At 38.8% G+C, this 21344-nt stretch overlaps 2 protein-coding genes across 2 annotated transcripts; both read left to right on the top strand.

The window, feature by feature from the left end:
- The first annotated feature begins 8969 nt into the window (after window positions 1-8969).
- LOC140924044 (acetylcholine receptor subunit alpha-like) lies at window positions 8970-10877 on the top strand. Its single transcript, XM_073374046.1, has 2 exons — window positions 8970-9276; window positions 10168-10877. Exons 1-2 carry the CDS (start codon window positions 8970-8972, stop codon window positions 10875-10877), a joined length of 1017 nt encoding a protein of 338 aa, XP_073230147.1.
- A 2375-nt stretch (window positions 10878-13252) lies between these two features.
- On the top strand, window positions 13253-20259 carry LOC140924045 (neuronal acetylcholine receptor subunit alpha-7-like). Its single transcript, XM_073374047.1, has 6 exons — window positions 13253-13286; window positions 15763-15902; window positions 16674-16718; window positions 17096-17205; window positions 17632-17873; window positions 19547-20259. The coding sequence occupies exons 1-6, from the start codon at window positions 13253-13255 to the stop codon at window positions 20257-20259; spliced, it is 1284 nt and encodes a 427-aa protein (XP_073230148.1).
- The last annotated feature ends 1085 nt before the right edge of the window (window positions 20260-21344 follow it).

A 21344-nucleotide genomic window follows, 5' to 3' on the forward strand; every position in this document is an offset into this window, starting at 1 on the left:
CCTCAGTCATGCTTGTAAAGTTATAGTCAACTGGTTGCCCCCTGCCAGCTGGGCTTTTAATCCTGTTGTGTTGAATATGTTTTTTGTATTATGTGTGTCAATTTTTTTCAGTGGAGCACCTGTAAGCTAGCAAGGGCAGCTAAATGCACTTCTCTATAAAAAAAGCATTTACATCATTTTTAACTATTTAAATTCCTCTGTTTTGCCATGTTGTTACTTTTATTGCCCATGTTTAAAGGCATACAGATTAGGAAATTATTTTTACTTTGAATGCCTAAAATACATATACAATACCTTGACATTTTGTCACGTGATTCATAGCATAAATCACGTAACAAAATCTCCAGCTCCATCACTTGATAAAGATTCTGTGATAGAATTAAAAAAAAAACTTTTGCATGGTAAAAAGTTTTCTTGTCCTGGGTTTTGAAACCTCATTTACTTGACATTCAAGTGACATTTCCTTTATGAATAGTTATTAAAGCTACAAATTTTGGTTTATACTGAAATATAGTATTCAGCCACAAACTCCCTTACATAAAGCCGTACATAGCATTTACAGAAGAGATGCTCTGGACAGGACCTCTTCGCCCTAAACAGGGTAGATCATTGTAATGTGAGTCTTTCCTAAATAGTTTCAACCAATCATAGACTGGGCAGAAATGAATTTTAAGAGACATTACTTTGTCTGGCACATTGTTGAACATTACCAGCAATATCTGAAAAAAAGATACTGAAAATAATAATCCTGCAAGAGTACAAACTACAGCAGAGTTTTTCCTTGGTATTAATGTGACTGGCCAACTAATACAGAATAAAAATAATTACTGAATTACTTCTAATTGGTCAGAATGCAGAAAGCTATTAGTTGTTTTGAATTTTAGTGATTGTCTAACCATGGAAAGTTTGGCTGCTCTATGAAAATTAGAGAATTACAGTACCATATGCATACCTGCCAACTCTCCCGGTTTTTCCGGGAGTCTCCAAGTTTTTCATCAAATCTCCCGATCTCCCGGTTAGAGCACCAAATCTCCCGGATAAAATGGACTTTTGAGCATTTCTGTGGTTTAGTTTGAAATTTAGTCCATTTTTTCACAAAATTCGAACTTTTTTTATTCACTGTATAGTTTCTGGAACATTTTTGCACATGTTTAGTCAATGACAAAGATTAGTTCGTCATTACATTGATGAAAGCGCATTTTGATCCCATGTACGTCATGTAAGACATAATATAATGTCCTAAGGCAATTTGTTGGCGCGCGGGGGAGGGGGGGGAGTGGGGGTGTTGGTGCTGTTGACATTCAGGGGTGGGGGGGGGGGGGTAGTGCAAAATAGAGAGTCTCCAGATTTTAGATCTCCGAGGTTGGCAGGTATGCATTATGTGGTAACAAACCGGAGCCGGTGATCAACAGCTAAGTTTTGTCCCTTTGTGTGAGTATCACAGTATCAGAACTAGAGCAAGAAAAGAAATGGTTTACTTTGAAAATATTTTATTAAAATGTCAAAATGAATTTGATGAAACTTAGCTTGAGAGGTGGTGTAATGGGGGAGGATGGCTTTCTCTGGCTGCTTTGAAGTATTTCAGCCCTCCTCCTTGTTAAAAAGGAATGGAAATATTATTTTGCCATTCTTTACATCTGAGGAAGAGCCTGCCACTGATTTGCTTCTAAATTAGATAATGATATTAACAATTTTAATTATCTGTAATATTAATTTGTAACTAGGTTATTAATTAAAAAATTAATTTAAGTGGTAAAATATAGTATTAAATTTTTAGTAAGTCAGAATATTATGCTCTTAAATTAATTATGAAATATGGAAATGTTAAGTTATTTTAATGCAACTGGTAAGCACACTGTTAGAAACATATATAAAAATGAAAAACCCTTTACGCAATGTAGAGACAATAAGCCAACATCAGGGTCAAACCAAAAACAAAAAATGCAAAAATCACAAAATTTAGTTTTGCTCATTTGCACTGCAACGTACAGTGAATGATGTGGGGAATTTGGTTGAAGCTTAAAGGGTTTTTAACATTTTTAGTGGCTTTTCAATGTGTAAGTTAGTACTCAGCAAAGTTTAATATTCAATGCAGTGTTTGTGACTAGGTTAGGTTAATACTGATAAGTTTTGGAAAGTTATATGTGTTAGTATTACTGGTGTGTTTTAGTTTTTGAAGAAGAAGTGTGTTGTAGAGTAGGAAACTATTCCAACTGAACATTCAGTAGTAATACAAAATATTATTAAATATAATAATACATCATATAATTATTATGCCTTTTTTTCTGAAAATGCATAATTATATGATGTTAAAACTGGGGAAGTATATTAGTTGGCATCATGTTAGTTGCTGAACAACCTGATGTGAAGGGTATCTTTCAGGCATTTGAATTTAAATGAAAAGATAGACAGTCTAGAGGCTTATAATGGGTCAGGTGTCCTATTGATACCAATTATGCTGTTCTGGCACTGATACTCCCACATATAATGTAACAGTATATTAACCTTATGTATGGAAACTCAATCTCGTGAATGTGTATATTATGAGTGCAAAGTGATGTAATCTTTAGATCGTTTCATTATAAATGTATCTCACAGAATGTCCTTTATTGCTTTGATGTTTGCATGGGACATAAGACAGTAGCCTGTAAAAGGGGGGGGGGGGCTCCTTGGGTGATTGTGACCCCCTTCCTTCCCCACCCCTAATACTATTCCTTTGCTTCCCCCTTGCCAGGTCCCTCTTCATCTCAGTAGGCCATTCTCAAGTTGCCCAAGACTCTGTTTCAAAGCGAGGCTAATTGCGAAGCCGTTGATATGAAAATGTTATTCTCATGCAAATAAAACTCATTTTCACAAAAAAGGTTTTGCACTTAGCCTTGTTTTGAAAGTGACAGTTTTTGGAACTCGTTATTGACTTATTCAAAACGTTGTATCTGAGGTGACGCAACAATTTCGACCCAACTGCATTCTCGTCCCAATGCCACTCGGCTTAATTTGGAATGAACTGGTGACAACGTGTCCAAAACAAACGAGGGGATCTGGAGATAAGAATCACTGACTTCTCCAATTCTCCGAAGCAGTGGGATGTACAGACCAATATACTTGCTGCACATTGCACGTTTCGTTATGTTACTGATTTTGTTCTTATTGTCTCTTAATTTGTGTTACGTGGTCAACTAACACTGCAAGAATGTTGTACACATGTTTTTACCCGCTAAAAATACTGTTAGCTGTTGCCAACTGATTATTTTCACACCCCTTCCTTCACAAAATGGCTGGTCGTCTGCAACAGGCATTTGCTTCCGTTTCCAAGCGATCGCATCAATTGTTAAACGGTTTTACTACATGTAATGTAATGTCATAACGTATTTAAATTATTGTATTTAGCTTTTTGTTATTGACCTCCTGTTTTCTTTCTAGCTTCGCGACATTTGCCGTAATTTATCTTCTTTCTCTGATGAAAATTTGGCTTAAAAAAATGTTCTGACAGAAGACTTTCCCCTTTTTTTCGTAAAAGTAAAGCATGCTCGATTTTTGTAATGTGATGTATCGTAATGTAGCATTGTCTTAAGCTCTGGTTCTGATTGGTAGAAAAAAACGGTTTGTTCAGTCTGTTTAGTTTGAGAAGCACACTGGTGTTACAATAGGGGAATAAACAAAACATTGTTTTTTACGTTTTTCAATAACAAATGAGCGGTTTTGGGCCCTCGCCAAATTTCCATTTTTCAGTTCTTAACAGAACGCTATTAATTCTTGCGCTAACAGCATTACAAGTTAAAATTGGTATGCTGGAAGTTTTCGATGTGGTTTTAGCTTAACTTCAGAAAGGTCTGGCTTTCTAGAGATGTATTACCTTATTCTTATCCTATACTTGCAGCAGTTACTTATTGGTAAGTAGATTAATTTTTGTAACAACAGTAGAACTAAATCATTGAATGTTGTTTGAACTTCTGAATCAATTCTGAACGATCATTTTCTCGTTAAGTTCATCAACAAACTGTGATTCGGTAAAATTGTACGTCTACACTAGAGAGTTTTGTTCCTGGAGTCATTATTAGTTTAAGCAGTTAGTTCTGACTCTTAGTTTGTGCGTTGATACTGTATTCGACGTCCTGTAGCGTGCCTATTCCAGTAACATTTCTTTAGCACTGCACTGCTTTTCACACCTAACTATTTCTTTCACCGGTTCAGTATTTTACAAAGTTCGTAATTTTCTCGGTATCTCTTGATTGTGTCTGTGAAACGATTCCATTGCACCCGCTAAGGCGTAATTTTATATTAGTTATTCAGGTCAAACCAATCAAAAGTTTTGGCGTTTTTTATTTAACGAGATTGCCAAAACGAAAAAAAATTTAAACTCCAGAAATATTTTGTTGGGAAAGTAAGCATAACAGGGTTGCATTCGAGAAAGAGTTGGGTAGCATCATGATGTTAACGGGGCTACTTTTGTTGCTTCCAATACCATTACTGAGTTAGTTTGTCAAGTTTTTGGTAGTTCTATGTTTTGTTCCTTCTGCGTAAGTTGTTTTTTTTTTTTCACGTCTCTTGTCAAGAAGACTAAAACACCTGTTAATACCCGGAGGGAATCCAATTTATTAAGGCACGGGGGCTGCCTATCGTGTTGCTGAAGAGAGAATGAATTGCAGATTTTTTGTTCTATTTGTGCATAGTAAACGAAGTCAGAAAGCATTCGAGGTCAACTTAAAAGTACTATTAACAGCTCGTATTTGGTTTTTTCTGTTTTAGTATAGTCTCCTTAAGGGGTCAAACTAAGCTTGAGACACACCCAAAATTGTCTCTTTAGGAATAAAATTTAATTTCAAATGGGTCTGTCTCCCTATATGCAATACTTTGGCATAGGTTCAACAAAAAATATGCCCAGCAGAGAGATGCCCACCCTGCTGGTTCAAAAAATCCCATCAAGGTTGCTAAAAAGTAGTACTCAACCGGCATTTAGAGAAATAGAAATCAGACGGTTTAATTCGTGAATATTGTTTCAAAATGAGAACTAAAACGATTTGAATAAAACGTTCCTGGAAAAATGTACGTAATAGTTGCTGGAGAGCTCTTCCGGACTCCTTTCCTCTAGCTGCATGACTAAAAAGGTATCATTCTGCTCCATCACCCCCTGCTTTAAAGAATATGAAAAAACTTGTACTAATTGTAACTGTGTTTATAAATACAACTATACAACACTCAAGTTTCAATGAACTAAAACCGGTAAAAACTCCTAACTTACTTGTTACTGACTGAATGCCTAATTATTTCTAGTATTGAAAATCTTTCCAACTAAAAAATTGGTAAACATAAAAGTAAAAACTCCTCACACACTGTGAACATTTAATTGCATGTACAAGTCGTCGTGCAATGCGAATGATGAATGTTTTTAACATTTAACCATGTTACCATATCATGCAGGGTTACTGAATCATTAACGAACGCCTGCAATTACATAGCGTGTTAGATTGTCAGGCTATTTCAGGAGGCTATTACCCTGGCTATTTATTGCTATTTATAGTTTTTGTCTTCATTTGCTAGCCTGCGAACGCAGATGTATTTCCGGTCGTTGCTTCTCTCACTTTTCGGGTGGAGAGAAGAGACGACCGGAAATACGTCTGCGTTCACAGGTTATTCGTTTGTAGGTAAAACACTCTAACTGTAACAGGTGCTAGCATTGAATTTCCGCCATACATGACTCCCGTACACTTTCACACACCCAGTCACCCACCCTTGGTATTTTTAAACTAACTAGAAGGGGACTCTCAGCAAGTAACTGCCATGAATGAGGGCGTTTATCTGAAAAGGGCGTCTGATACAAACCTATCATCGTAGAGGGGACGTTTATGAGACAGAGGCCGTTTATTCGAGAGGGGGCTTCAATTACATTATTTACGGTACTTTAATGTTGCATTAAAGGTATTTCAGGTTCATCCAACCGTTCTTTTGAACATCTGATTCGCGCCGAACTTCTTCATGATTACGACAAGACCGTTACACCAATTCTTGGTCAGAAGCCTCTAACGGTACTCTTTGAAATGAAAATTGTCAGACTCTTAAAAGTGGTAAGTACAGTACAGCCATACAGTCTAAAAGATATGTTAAAATTTTGGCTGAGTTTTATAAGACTTAACTCCTAACGTTGTTATGCCAACAATGGAGGGAGTGGTTGCGTCAGTGTTGGCAATGGTGTGCAAACGGATGAGACAACTCCCAACTATGTTGATACCTGCAGTGTATCGTGGGAAGGATACAACCCAAAAGACTTTGGAAACCGTGTGTAGTGCGCGTGCGTGGCCCCAACAATGGCGCCCCAACGCCCCGGCAACGCCCTGGCCCTCGCGTTTCTCTCGCGCCTAAAACTCCCTTTCCCTTCCCTTTCAAATGCCTGCCACGCAGGCTAATGTCGGAAGAGCTGTGCAAACGGATCCAACATTGTTATGCTACACCCCGCTGATCACGGAACGAAAGTAGATGTTGGGAGTTGTTGGTTTGAGAGTTTGACCGGTTTCAAGCTTTGTGCAACAACTCCTAACGACATGCAACAACATGTAACAGGATGTACAAACCGACACAACATGTAACGTTAAACAATGTTTCGTTTGCACGGGTCTTTGCAATCGGGCGTGGTGGTTAAATTGTTGCAGGGATATTGTAAATTAAGAATGCGTTTCTCAGTGGGAGAATCCAAGATTAGTCTCTAAGTCTTACATTCTTCTAATCGTTGAGATGAAAAGAACCAATAGTCCAAAAATGGGCCCCTTTGCATGCAAGCAATGTAATGGGCGCGAATCGGCACAGGACACCTCCTCAATCGTAACGTTATCGTGACTGTAAGGCCAGGGGGCTTTAATTTTTGTGTAAAAGAGGACGCGACGTCAGTTAGCTGAATGAGAACAAAAAAAAAAACAGGAAACGCCTTTAATATTTGCAATAACCCTTATCTCTCTATTAAGGGGAGGAAGGCCCGCAATAGAGTTCTTTGCTAATCTCAACGCCCGTAGTCTTCCCTGATACGGACTGACACGAATATCCCTTTAGGGATAGCCGAGATCAGTTGATTTAATAGGAAATTATATGAAGCATATTAATATATAGAAGTCCTGATTCTATCCACAGGATACTATCTCCGAGACTCTTACTTTGGAAGCGTGGGTAACACAGGTAATCTATACTTTAATACTAATATGAGATTTAGCCAGGGCTAACAGCAAAGCTTTTATTAATATACGTATAGTATAACAAACAAAAAAATTAAATCGTGTAATGCTTAACGGTGACAACCAGGGGAACGGCAACAAATCAATTGTTCTAATTAGCCCCCCACGCACCCACCCCCCCCCCCCCAAACAAATCTTGTGAACACCTATCTGATATGTGACTCTCCACTTCAGAGATCGGCACGGCGCAGCTTAGTCTGCTACACAGCCGTTTTTAGTGTCGTCACGCAACGCTCCTCCTCACAAAGTTTGTGGGGAGGAGCGTTGCGTGACGACACTAAAAACGGCTGCGTAGCAGACTAGGCGCAGCTTCGCTCCGTCACAGATTGCGCCGCCACAGCCGTTCTTGTGTGTGCACAGATCAGAAGCCAGATCCGATATGATTTTTGTGGCCGCGCAAAAGCTATATCCAGTATGGTGTGCACATCGTGATAGCCAATGCACTGAGAAACGGTGTAGATAATACCGTAACTGATTGATTAAGCGTCGCGGCGCTTATTTCATTTCCCTATAATAGGTGCGGCGCTTATTCGAGAGCGGCGCTTATTTCAACTACGGGTAAAACGCTGAGAGGAATATAGAGAGAATTAAGTGCGGCGCGTGCTAAGTATGCACAGTTTAGTATCAAATAAGTACACCTCGAATATGAACTCCGTTTTAAGATTTTCCTTACTTTACTGCGCTTTTCACAAACATGCGAATTCTGAAGTTCAAGAGCCAACTGACGATTGTGTTTTTCGCTGCCGTCAATCATCTTAACGGACCTCTTAGGACACAAGACTTTACTTTAACAGGTTCAAAAGGTCATGGTTTTGATTTGTGATTGGTGGATTTCGATCCATTTTGTGTGTTTCTGTGTTTCAAGGTTCGTTGCTTGTGATCGTAATTATGATTGACGGCAGCGAAAAACGCAATTGTGAAGGCGGCTTTTGAGCTTTAGAGTTCGCATGTTTGTGAAAAGCGCAGTAAACTTTAGAACTCACGAGTTGGTCAAGTCGTATTTCTCCAGCGATGTGGTTTTGATATCTCTTTATATCAACCCAAATTAGCGCTGAGCGTTTATTCCAGTAGCGGCGCTTAATCGATCTTTTACACTATGCACCCTTTTTAAATATGAAAAACACTTCGGAACAATGAACACTGAGAAACTGACATTTTACTGTTCTTTTCAGGGTTGGATTAATGAATTCCTTCAATGGAACAAGACCGATTATAACGGAGTTAGAGTTGTACATTTTCGGCCGGAAGAAATCTGGTATCCAGATATAACTCTTTTAAATAAGTAAGTACTGCAAAAAATTGTGAAGGATCGAAAATTAAAAGAATGGTGCTTCACTGACTCGACTGAGGCCCTGGCTTAGAATCACTGGCTATCATTGGCTAAGAGCATACCGTTTGTTTTGGAAATAAGCGCAACCTCCAAATTAGTCTCGAAATTAGTCAGTTATCTGCTAGCAAATTTGCGACTAATCTGTAGGCTGTGCACACATAGCATTCTTTCCAAGAATGAATGCCAAACTGTCCTTCGTGCGGTGCTCTGTGTGTTTTCGTCAAAAATAAAACAATAAGTAGATTCAGTTTTTGTGATATCCGAAATAAACAGGGTCTGAAGGGCTCGACTGATACACTTACTTCCAACCTTGATTCAAGTCTGTTTCGTCTCAGATGTCTTGCCATATTATTCATTTACCATTTGAAATCCCTAAGTTGTGTTTTTTAAAAACAACAGTGGTCTTTTTTTTTTTCTATCGTATGACATATGAAGCAATTTGTACTGCGCTAAATGACGCAACTTGTTTTGTTGGGTGTTCTAGCGGAGATGATGAATCTGATGAAGAAGGAACACCCTACGGAAGAGAAATAAGCGTGCAGTCTACGGGAGGTTGCCTTCTTAGAGGCCCGGTCATTATAAAAGCCACTTGTAAACTACAGCTCACACAATGGCCCTTTGATAACCAAACATGTAAAGTGTCATTCGGTTCTTTTACGTCTGGCAAAGACAGAATGATTATAAAGCAAGCACCAAAGAGAGGCAAAGGCCTAGGGGCTGACCTTAGTGGTAAGTTTTCCAAAAAGCAATACTAAGGGAATGTAAGCCGCGACGTTTTTGAGCGACGCACGTCAACCGAAGGTGTACTTTTTGTACTTTTGAGTCATAGTTTGAATACTTTTTGGGCAAATCGTCTCTCTATAAGAGAAATAATCTTAGCTGTAAAAATTTAGTAGCGCAAGGCATATTAAAAGAGAAAACTTACGTAACCCAGGTAAAACAAAACTTGTCATGTTTGGCAGCAGACAAATGACTGCCAAAGTAAATAACTTTCGCCTTTCTCTTTCAAAATACAGGCTGTTCTGTAGTCTCCTCTAAGTGTTAAAGCCTTTTACTCCAACTCAATTCTCTGCGAGATGCGGCATAAAGCTGCAAGAAATGTATAGGCGAAAGTTATAAAGGAGATCACAAACCCTTAACCTTCCTCCTCTGTCCTATTCTTAATTCTCTCGTTCCTTCGTCTCTCCAGTCTTCGATTCGACTGGAAAGGAGCTGCTCGTAGCCTAGGAGCTTAGTTAATAAAATTTTTCAGATTCAGTGAAGTCAGACAGACAGATAGACACAGAGTGACTTTTGGGCAGACAGACCGTCAGACAAACTTTTAACTAGCCAATAATTTAGCCACACAGTGGTTAAATGGCCAGTCACCTAAACTAAGTTCGACAAATACAGTTCCTTCCATCGGTCAGTCAATCAATTAGACTTTCCTGCCACAAGTATACCTCACGAGTTTCGAATTCTAAGCGAGCGAGCCACGAAGTCGCGAGAGATCAATCTGACGAAGGACTTTTTTTGAAAGTCTATCAATCAATCAGCATTAATATAAAAATATTTGAGGACACAAGGCTACGTTATTAACATGCTTCTGAGTTGTAAGATTACTCCCTCATTCATTTCCAGATCGATTTATAAAAAGTGGAGACTGGGAAATTGACGATGTGATCGTCACTTCTGAGGAAACTAGCCATGACGAGTGTTGTGAGATTGACTTCAGCATCATGGTTTACACCATCAAAATAACCAGAAAGCCTTTGTATTTCTTGTTTTATCTGGTCGGGCCCTCTGGGCTGCTCTTATTTCTCAACCTCACAAGCTTTCTCATTCCGGTTGAGAGCGGAGAGAGGATTGGATTTGTCACTACAATTCTGTTGGCTATGACGGTGTTCCTCTTGCTCATGTCATCTCTCCTTCCAGAGACTTCGAGTGGGATTCCTAAGCTTGGGTTTAGCATGCTTAACACATTGGTAATCATGTGTATGGTACTCCTATCTAATATTCTCATACTCAAGCTGTTTTTCATGGAAGGAAACCCTCCGGAATGGCTTCAGAACCCTTTCCGCTTCTTCCGCAAAAAGAATGAAAAACGAGTCGTGCAGATTCAAGATGTCTCCAGCGCAAATGGGCAACATTTGCCAAGTGTTGAGTCTCCTGCAAACATTCACACGATCCAAGCGTCAGAGGTCCCAGATGGGAGTGACAAGCAACTCAAAGGATCAGAGGAAAAAGGGGAGGTGCTTACCTGGAAGGAAGTGTCAATCAAGTTGGATAAGGTGTTTTTTGGCCTCTACGTTCTAATTGTTGTAATCTCGTACCTAGTGATCTACTCATAGAGCCAACGGGGTTCCTAATAAAGCACATACCACTTTGAAAAACACCTCTAAGTGTAATGTAAAACTGTGGAACACATTATACTCGGCAAGGTTACGCACTTACTTAGTTGTTATGGAGCGCGCGAGGGGAATAAGTCAAATAAGTCAAATAACTTACTTAGTTAAACCAAACAAAAACCAAGAAAATTCTTAGATCTTTTTGTTCAAGTACTTGACTGCTTGGTCGTTCAGATTTCAGTTTGGAACATGCAAGAAACCCAGGTTTTCTTGTATGATGACGTTATTTTACTACTACGACCAAAATCCTACAGGGTTTGCTTTTTGGTGCAAACTAGGGGTTGTGTTATTTAACCTAGCCTCGCTGGGATTATCAAATTAAAATACGAAAGGAAAAATGAATGAGATTCTGGTCGAAGTTAGTAAAATGACGCCATCGTGCAATTGGTGGGTATGTTGTTCCATGAAAGGGTTTTTTTGCCAACTTTGAGGATATCGCCAGAAAACTCTTTCGAGTGTTTATGGACCTTTCGAATAATCAGTCATCAAAAAAGTTAGCGAGAAAGGTCGCAAAGTTTGAAGTGTAAAATTAAAATACTTGAATTATTAAATCTCTTCCTCGATGTTGTTGTTGTTGTTTGCGCTCTATTTATAAAGTATTTATTAAGGATTGTTTTAACAGTTTAATACTGCTATAGCTGTCTTTAATAGTTTACAGTCTTGAATTATTTATAATCAGCCAAGAGTCAGTTAGTAACATGGAGGACATCTTCATCTCGTTTACCTTTCGTAGATTTCGTCATTTATGGGGTTTCATAATCAAAAAGCATTTCTTATTTTCATGTTGAAGTTAATTTTTTATTTCAGGTAATTTTTGCTTTTGTTTCAACTTCATTAGCCAATATTACCATACCCAAAAACAAAAACAAAAAACACAAATTACCTGAGATAAAAATTAACTGCAACATACGCATGTACTCAGTTTAACAATGTTATCAAATTTAAGAATATCAAGAAGTTTAGAAAAAACTGATGACTCTTTATTTTCAGGGAGAAATATGCAGCGAATGCATTCAATTACCTACATTTTTGAGGAAACACTCTAGTTATAGTGCCCCCACTGAGGAAAGAAGTTATATTTATTTTAGTAAAATAAAATATTATGCAGCTTGTAAATTTTACATGAGATAACAATGCTCATCTAATTTCATATAGTCAATGACAACCAGAAAAACAAACAGACCGATCGGCCCCTCAGAGGAAGTGCGTGACTGTTGATGTACCGCAGAGAAAATGAGATAAACATTCGAGTTAACCCTTTCACTGCCAGAGTGTTTGATGGAGTTTTATAAGGTGACTCTAACTTTTGAGTCTGTGGACGAAATCCTATGATGTGACCATTCAAATGAAAGCTCTCTGCCTGTACTTTCACATGATGCTATTTGTTTCTCAAAATTTTAGAAAATGAAATGTGGAAATTTGGTAGGAATTTGCCTTTGGCTACATTTGGCAGTGAAAGGGTTAAAAAGCATACTAATTTAAACACAACTGAAAATTCCTATATATAGTTACTATATTTAACCACCTGAGTGCAAACACCGTCAGAAACTCGAAGTTCAACTGGAGAATATAATTTCTTGGCTTGGTTTACAATTTTAACGGCCATCAGAGATGTTCAAGGAAACTCGTATCGCTAAGAACCATTCTCAAGTCACGTGATTAGTAACCTGACTATTGTCTTGAGGTCCAGCTCTTATTGGTCAAAAAGAGCCGGTTTGATCTGTTTGGTTAATGAGCGTATTAAATGTTAAAGTTTCTTACAACTGGAAAACAAATGCTCCATATGGAGCCTCGCCCATACATATAAAGTCTTCAAAACAAGGGTTAAAATCATCTTTAGCTCTTACATCATATCAGCGCCAAAACATTTTTAGCTGACCTTCAGCTAAGAGTTAATAAGATCCAGAAGTTTCTGGGTGTGGTAAAATGTATTACCTTGCGCTGATTCTATACTTGCATGGATTATTTCACAGTAAGTATTTTAGAAGACTATTTCTTCTTTTTTGGTTGTATCTATGCAGTTACTGAAACGTTAATCTTCCATTACAAGTCAAAGGAGAAGTAGAACGATATTTAATTTGAGATCGATCGCTAAGAGCTTTAAATTGAGTTTCTTTTTAACACAACGTCATGCGTTGAGATAAAAATATTTACGTGTTTGGTTAGTTAACGAAACGCCTTTATCTTTGTTGTTGTTGTTGTTTTTTTTCTTAAAGAGTAAGACAGCGTCGATGCAAAGTCATGAATTAAGCAATTTTTACGGCCATGGGTCAATTATCCCTGATTATCTCTAACTTAAGTTTAGCAGTTTCCTCAGCATGGTAGGAAATCCTATGGTCTGCGAATTGAGACGTAAGTTTAGCATCTTTTTTTTCTCTTGGCTGCTGCTGTTTTCTGATATGCACGCGTGCCTGGTTAGATTGACTTAAAATACACCTGAAAATATAACAGAAAACCGGAGAAAAAAGTTTCAAACTGTTGTTCAAGCGTTCACTGGTGATTGAAAGCGGGCCTTTGGACAGCGAATAATTTTGAAACTAACTTCGTGTGTTTTAGGCAATCACTAGCTTCAAGGACATTCATATCCTCCAAGTCTTACTATTACATATGTTGAATCTATTGTCAACGGAAACTAATGAAATATCCTTAACGTAACTCGTTTACAGTTATAAGCTCGTGTCGACTGGTCTAGGTCGTACTCGGCATAGAACAAACTAAACTGAACTCACTAAAGTTTCTTTGTTGAGGATTTCTCGAGTAAAATCTGAAACAGCACTCATTTATTATTTAGTATTTACAGTCCCGTTGCTCAAAAGATGTTTGTTTTTCTGTTGTTATGTTATCACGATCAAATTACTTGGCATGCAAAGAGATTTAAACAAATATTACCATAGAAACTAGTTAGTACATAGAACCGTCCAAGTATGTTCAAACTGGCTGTCAGCAATAATTCACTATAAACGAGTTTATGCGAAATAGAGTCGTGAATAAGTTTCCCTGACAGTTTTGAATAAAAGACTTAAAACGTTTAAAATTTTCTAACGTGCTGAAACTTTAAAAACTCATTAATAATTCGTAAAGAAAAAACAAAAAAAAAAGGTTTCATGAGTGTCTTTATATTTGATAACGACACAGATAAACTTGACCAAAGCAACCCTAAATCTAAGTATTAGTGCAGGAATGAGTTGATATATATCAGAGATTTTGATGCCGTTCAGAAAACTCTCAGCTTCCCCTCGAGGTTTTAAACCTGATAATACATTCCTACTCGTTTTTTAAACAATCCTTAACATTGCGAGACATTTGCATGACACTAGTAATACAACAAAAAAGGGCTTCCAGCAGTAAACAGCTGTTTCATTCCCACTATAGCAAACCAGGTCCTGAACATTCTTAGCGTAGTCCCCTGGCGTTCTCGATCTTTTTTGCCAATCTAAGTGACAACATTGCAGCTTTAAGAAAATCAACCGTGTCGATAAATGTCTCTATATGTCAAGAGCGTTGCCAAAAACAGCGAAAATTTTTCAAATCTATCCGTTACAATTTGTTTTAATATTCCTCGATGTCTTCCATCCTTGCCATCTTCAAAGTTTTGGCTCATTAAATTTTTTGGTTACTATAAGATAGGTAAGGTTTTTGTGACATCCGAAAAAATCAAGGTCGACTGAGGTAAGTGTTATCAGCCGATTCGAAGGCCGAGGCTAATAATACCTACCGAGTCCTTGATTATTCCTGAATTAACAGAAAATCGAATTTAATAATTGTTTTATAAGACAGTACACGGAGAAGACAGACGGTGAGTACGATGTTAGCCTGTGCCACAGACGAACAAATGTCGAAATCCTTTTTCTGAGCCCCTAGCTATATAGTTGAGTTCCAGGATGTGAGCACCTGCCATGATTGGCTTGTAAGATGAGCCATTGAAGGGACATATTAGGAATGCTCACCGATCTTTGGATCCTTTAGGGGCCCGGAACAACTGAGAGGATATTGGCGCTGCAAATTTCCTTTTCGTAGACGGTCGCTGCCATTTGGAAAATTTTTGACCTGTTATTGAGAGTGATTCTATTAAAAGAAAGAAGATCACAACAGACCAGAGTCAAACCCGGGCGCGAACCAGGATCTTTCGTATGCTCTTGTTTACCATTTTCTTCCTTAGCACTACACTATCACACCTACCCACCCACTTAACTGATACATCAATTTCAACGTGGGCTTCAAAGTCGTTCTTTCTCCGACTATTCCAAACGTATTATCTCCCTTGTTGTAACTTAATCCTGGGAATATATTACTTTAGTAAAATCCAACTAGTGGTCTATTATCAATGCTGCGTTCTGATTGGTTGAGCTACTACTAGGCTATATGTTATAGCCAACCAGTAGCGAAAAGCGCCGGCTTTGAAGACCAAAACATCGGCGGCTGAATTGCTTTTTGATAGCTAAAGTTGTTTTGTCTCGATATTTTTGACCAACTAGTTGGATTTTACGAAAACAATTATTCCACTCGCCCTCATGGCCTCTGAGCCAATAGCCCATTCGGCCTTCGGCCTCATGGGCTATTGACTCAAAGCCCATTCAGACGCGAGGAATAATTATTAAGGTCAATGGTGGCAACAACCGTTTACGAAACAAAAATAGGCGTCGGCGCTACTTCGCAGACGTCATTTAATTTTAAAACCGGAGTTAAATTACGTCTGCGATGCAGGCTAGTACAATGTATAATATTTTAAATTTTCTTTGTTTAGTCAAGAGAATCAAGCTTTTCTGAAGGACATGATAACTTTTCCTTAAAAAGTTCCTTCACATTTTATATCTTTTGTTTCTTGAAGGTGTCTCAGGTTCTTCTAATGGTTCTTCCGAGCATCTGATCAGGGCCAAACTTCTGGAGAATTACGACAAAATAGTTTTACCTGTTACAGGCAAAAAAATGGACGTGCGCTTTAACTTGAGAATTGTCAAGCTACTCAAGGTAGTAAGTATCACGCAGCAAAGAAATCGAAATCGGAATCAGAATTGTCGAAACTCCCGGCAGGGCACTCAACGGAAGTCTTGGTAGAGAGCTGTGCCACCAAGGCCTTCAAACCCCGACCTTGTTTAAAACCGAAATTGCTCATTTCCCTATCCTGTTTGTTAAGACATGCAGGAGACACTATTTTCCGACCCTGATTTGTTTTGCATACAGAATTGAGTATTAAAATTTTACAACGTTCAGATTCGTGTGACAAGGCCTTATCACACTGGGGTACATCAAAACGTAAAGGTCATGTGAATTTTTTATATTGGAAGATCTCTAATAGAGCGATTTTCGTATGACTTTGAATTGAAAACGTGCGAACAAAACATAAACAGCAACGGACGGGAATAGAGTGATTTGATTGGTTTATCGAACGAATACAAACGCGCGCATGTCTTTTGGTTGGTTCAGCGAACGCCCGGGTGAAAAAACTTCATGCCCGATAACTTTCTAGAAATCAATGGATACTTAGCTTTGACGTCATACTGTAAAACGATTGGCCAATCGAACAATGCCCTTTCTATATTAGTGTTTTCTTTGGAAGGGAAACTAAGAGTCGATGTTTTGATCTTTTCATCCATTGGCTGATAAAACAAATAACGAACACTAACCAAATTCATTTTTCAAGGTCATACGAAAATCGCTCTAATACAGTAAAAATGTCTTGACAATCTGCAGTGTCCAGACTTGTCGTTTATTTTTGTTACTTCTGGTTTGCTTGCACAGGACACCATTGCAGAGACCATTGCTGTAGATGCGTGGATGTCACAGGTAACCGGCATATTTCTTCTCAGTAGTCGCATTTTGCCGAGTATTACACTTACCATAATTCATCGTAAGTTATGCGCCGATCAGTCGTCTAGTTTGAAATTTCAAACTTCTTCCCAACAACTCCGAGATTAATTTGTCTATTTTGGTGTCCATTCAGTTTTTTTTTTTGGGGGGGGGGGAGGGGGGGAGGGGGGGTAACAAGCATTTTAAGGGGAGTGGGCCAAAGGGTAGATTTTTCGATTTTATCCCGAACTGGCAACTGGCAAGGTTGCTGAATAGTTCAACCAACAACAGAATTCATTTTAGCCCCTAATTCAGTAAGATTGGTGAGCCATTATAATTCTCAATTTTTACACTGCTACTACATTTTTTTTCAGACTTGGACAAATGAATTCTTGCAGTGGAACGCCAGCGAATTTGGAAACGAAAATACTATACACTTTTGGCCTGATGAGGTCTGGACACCAGATATTTCACTTTTAAATAAGTAAGTAGTGTAGAATGAATTTTTAAACATAACTGACCAACATTAGCATGCACGTTGTGTACGACGTACCAAAACGTACCCCAATAGAGAGAAGTGTGGCGTAGCGTTACCATGGTAGCAAATTTCTGGTTCTCAACAATCTTTCTTGACAGAGACGGCCATTTAAAAAAAAATTATGGGCTACCGTTTTGTCCCCAAATGTAATCATGCACGGGATAGTGATACGTGTCAATATTTTTCGTCTTTTTTTTTTCTGTCATATTTGCAAGACTACAGGTTGTCGAGATCCAGAGATTTTGCTACCATGGCAACGTGACGTAATTACTCCTTCTCTCTTTCTCTCCTTCTCCTCCCCTCTAACAGAAACCTAACCTAAACAATTGTACTGAACGATGTTCTCTTCTGCAAATGATTTTTTTCCTATAGCGCTGAAGATGACGATTCAGCAAAAGGGAAAATAGGCTTTGGCACAGAAGTAAAAGTACTCAGCACTGGATTGTGCATTCTTAACGGTATGACCACTTTGACAGCTTCCTGCCAACTAAATCTCGAAGACTGGCCCTTTGACAACCAAACCTGTGTATTTATGTTCGGCTCCTATACATATGGAACTGACAGGATGACCCTCCAACAACCGCCAGCTCGGCGCTATGAAGAAATGTTAAGCGGTAAGCTTGCCCTGTTTTAATGTACTCTTCGGTTTTTTTGCACAAATATTTCTGGAAAATCTGGTTGTAAAGTAAACAGAATCGGCGACTTTTTGGGTCGCTCCAGCGAAAAATTTCCGCCTGGAGCAACGGAACATCTGAAAAGATAGTCTTGTTTTTCCAGAAGAAATGTTCCAAACGGAAACTCTTGTTCCATTTCTTCAAAAACCATCAATTTCAGGCCTTCGTGGCCGTTTTTCATTAAATGGAACTGTTTTGTACAAATGGTAAATGCAATTTCGGGACAAATTTTACCAGTCCTGAATTTTGCTACTTTGAACGCAAATAACTTAAGTTGGCGACTTTGAAAGAGTTTTAAAATAGACCTTTTTACCAATACGGCGGCCATATTGAATTAATCCGATTTAAGGAGTATTACAGGATGTCCAGGGCGCATAAACACATTTCGTTTGTATTTTCGAGCGCTTTTCGGGACATTTTATCTTTAGGTTTTCTTAGAATAAAATTGTAATGGGAAAAAAAGATCCTTGTGCCGTGTTTGGACGTAATAATGATCGCCTTTTTCTAGTTTAGTATCAGAAATATGGCACAAGGATCTGTTTTCCCATTACAATCTTATTCTAAGAAACCTTTAAGAAAAAATGTCCCCAAAAGCGCTCGAAAATACGAACGAAATGTGCTCATGCCCCCTGGGCATCCTATAATACTCTTTAAATCGGATTAATTCAACATGGCCGCCGTATCGGTAAAAAGGTCTATTCGCCACCTGACTTTAAAAAGCGAGTCGGGAACTGGAGCCTAGATGCGTCTCGCAAGTGTTTCTGGGATAGTTTCTAGGAACGCGCTGGTCAGCCATTGGCCAATTTTTTTCCCCTGTCCCTGATAATAGCCTAGGGCGCTTTCCATTCAGCCAAAACTTCCGGTTTGAATTTTCGTCAATTTCCAGCATAGCCTACGAAGCGCAGACGTATTTCCAGTCGTCGCTTCTCTCCTTCCAAAAAAATACGCCTGCGCTTAGCGGGCTACTTCCAGCAACAAATGAAACCCCAAAATAGGACAACCTCCCGAGGTATACCCAGATTTTCGAGAAATTTTTCCAGGAAGTTTTCTTTCCATTCAACTTTGCTCCCGGAATTTCAAAAATTTTCGGTTAAATGGTTCCCCTTTTCGGAAATTCAACAATTTCCGGAATATCTGGAAACTTTTCCGGTAAAATTCTGTACCAAGTACCGCTGCTTCCAAATTTTCGAAAGTTTTCGTTGAATTGGAAAGCACCCCAAGAGGTCTTTGAGAAATTTAACCAGGCCCAGTTTCCCCTCGGTTCTTAAGTGGCGATATGGCGCAGACTGTGGCACATGCATCAAGCTTTTTGCACATTTCTTTTACTGCCCACCCCCCGACTACAGCGTGAAACTGCCTTATTTCACGTTGTATTGATAGCGTAAACATACAGCGACTTTTTCTTTCTCTTAAACTTGGATATTCATCTCCAAGAGAGTTCACCTTAGACAAATTGAGCGAGTAAACACAACTGCACTCAGAAGTTAGTTTCAAAGAACGCGAAGTCACTTTAGTGACAGTTTTTAGTGAGGGCAGGAAGCTTTAAGTTGGTTTCGTTGTTCAGCGGATCAAAACACTGTGCTTATTGAGAACTTAACTTAACTCTTTCACAGATCGGTTTTTATCAAATGGTAACTGGGATTTACAAGACATCCAAATTAGTACTGCGACAACCGACCATGAAAACTGCTGTCACACTAATTTCAGCGAGATCGTCTACACCTTGAAAATAGCAAGAAGGCCTTTGTACTACTTGTTCTATCTGGTCGGGCCTTGTATTATACTCTTATTTCTCAATCTTACAAGCTTTCTCATTCCAGTGGAAAGTGGGGAAAGAATTGGCTTTGTCACAACAATTCTGTTGGCCATGATAGTGTTCTTGCTGCTGATGTCATCTCTCCTCCCGGAGACTTCGAGTTTTGTCCCTAAACTTGGAATAAACTTGATGGTGACAATGGTGATTATGTGTATGGTACTCTTGTCTAATATCCTCGTGCTCAAGCTGTTCTTCATGGAAGACCATCCACCGAAATGGTTGCAGCGCCTTTTCTGCTTCTTCCAGAGAAAGAATCGAAAACGAGACGCGCAGATTCAAGATGTCTCCAGCGCAAATGGGACGCATCTGCCTGGTGTCGAGTCTCCTGGTAGTAGTCACCAGGCGATTCAAAACTTGGAACACTTACAGGGGAGCAAAAAGGTAGACAAGAGATCAGAGGAAAAAGTTGAGGAGCTTACCTGGCAGAAAGTGTCCATCAAGCTGGACAATGTGTTTTTCTTCCTCTTCAGTTTGATCGCTGTGATTACCTATGCCGTGATTTTCATGTAAATGTCGGATCACTTTAGGTCCCTGGGAACTGCCCACCTACCCCTCCCCTGATCTAGCATTAACACTTACTTCTCACTAAGAGCAAAATGTTGGCTTAGGGGAGGGGTAGGTGGGCAGTACCTCAGAAGCCTATACTGATCCTAAATATCATCTAAAAAACAGAAGGCTTTTATAAACAATTATTGGCTGAGGTTTTCGTGGTATCCGGAATAAGGCAAGATCGTCGAGGTAAGTGTTATCAGCCGAGCCGAAGGCCGAGGCTGATAACATTTACCGAGACCTTGATTATTTAGGATATCACAAAAACTGAATCTAATAATCGTTTTATTATACATTGTTTTGAGGAAAATAACGACGACAAACACACGGTCGCAATCTTGAAGGAACCTGAATTGATAGTGTTATTAGAGATAATGCATTGCTCGCGCAACCTACAGATAAGTTAGTTATCTGCTAGCAGAATATATAACTAATCTGTATAGGCTCTTAGCCAGTGAGAAAACAGATAGTGAGTACAATGTATAATAATTTGAATAATCAACCACTTAAGACGAGATTATTATTGTAATATATGGCAGAATTTGTACAAATGGAAGGTTCATATTTCACACATCAATAGTATCATACCTAAGTTACCTTAGCACAATTCTGAGTCATAGTATACTATACTGTTCATTTGAACATTTGAGGCCTTTGAGCACAGCATATTCTCTCGATCCCACGATTTTCCTACTGCTTTGCCTGATGTTACGGGATTATTGTCTTTGGGTGCACAGACACCCGTGAAGCACAAAACCAATTCTTACAATAGAAACTACAGCATTCCCAAAAAGCAATACACCTCTCTTTATCCTGAAGACATTTTTGTTGCATTTGCATTTTTAAAGGAGAAGAGTGTCCCAGATCATCTCTTACGCTGTCTTCCTCAATTGTTTCTTGACGATGAACAAAGCGAACAAAGCGAGCCATGACCAGCAACAGGCAAACAGACATCAGTGATATCGCAAACAGAAGCTTCATCATACTATTTACGTAAAAATTAAATTCAATATCAGCAATGATCAGCGTATTTTTTCTTTAAGGAG

The sequence above is a fragment of the Porites lutea genome, chromosome 14 (genome assembly GCF_958299795.1).
Source record: "Porites lutea chromosome 14, jaPorLute2.1, whole genome shotgun sequence".
NCBI classification, from domain to species: domain Eukaryota; kingdom Metazoa; phylum Cnidaria; class Anthozoa; order Scleractinia; family Poritidae; genus Porites; species Porites lutea.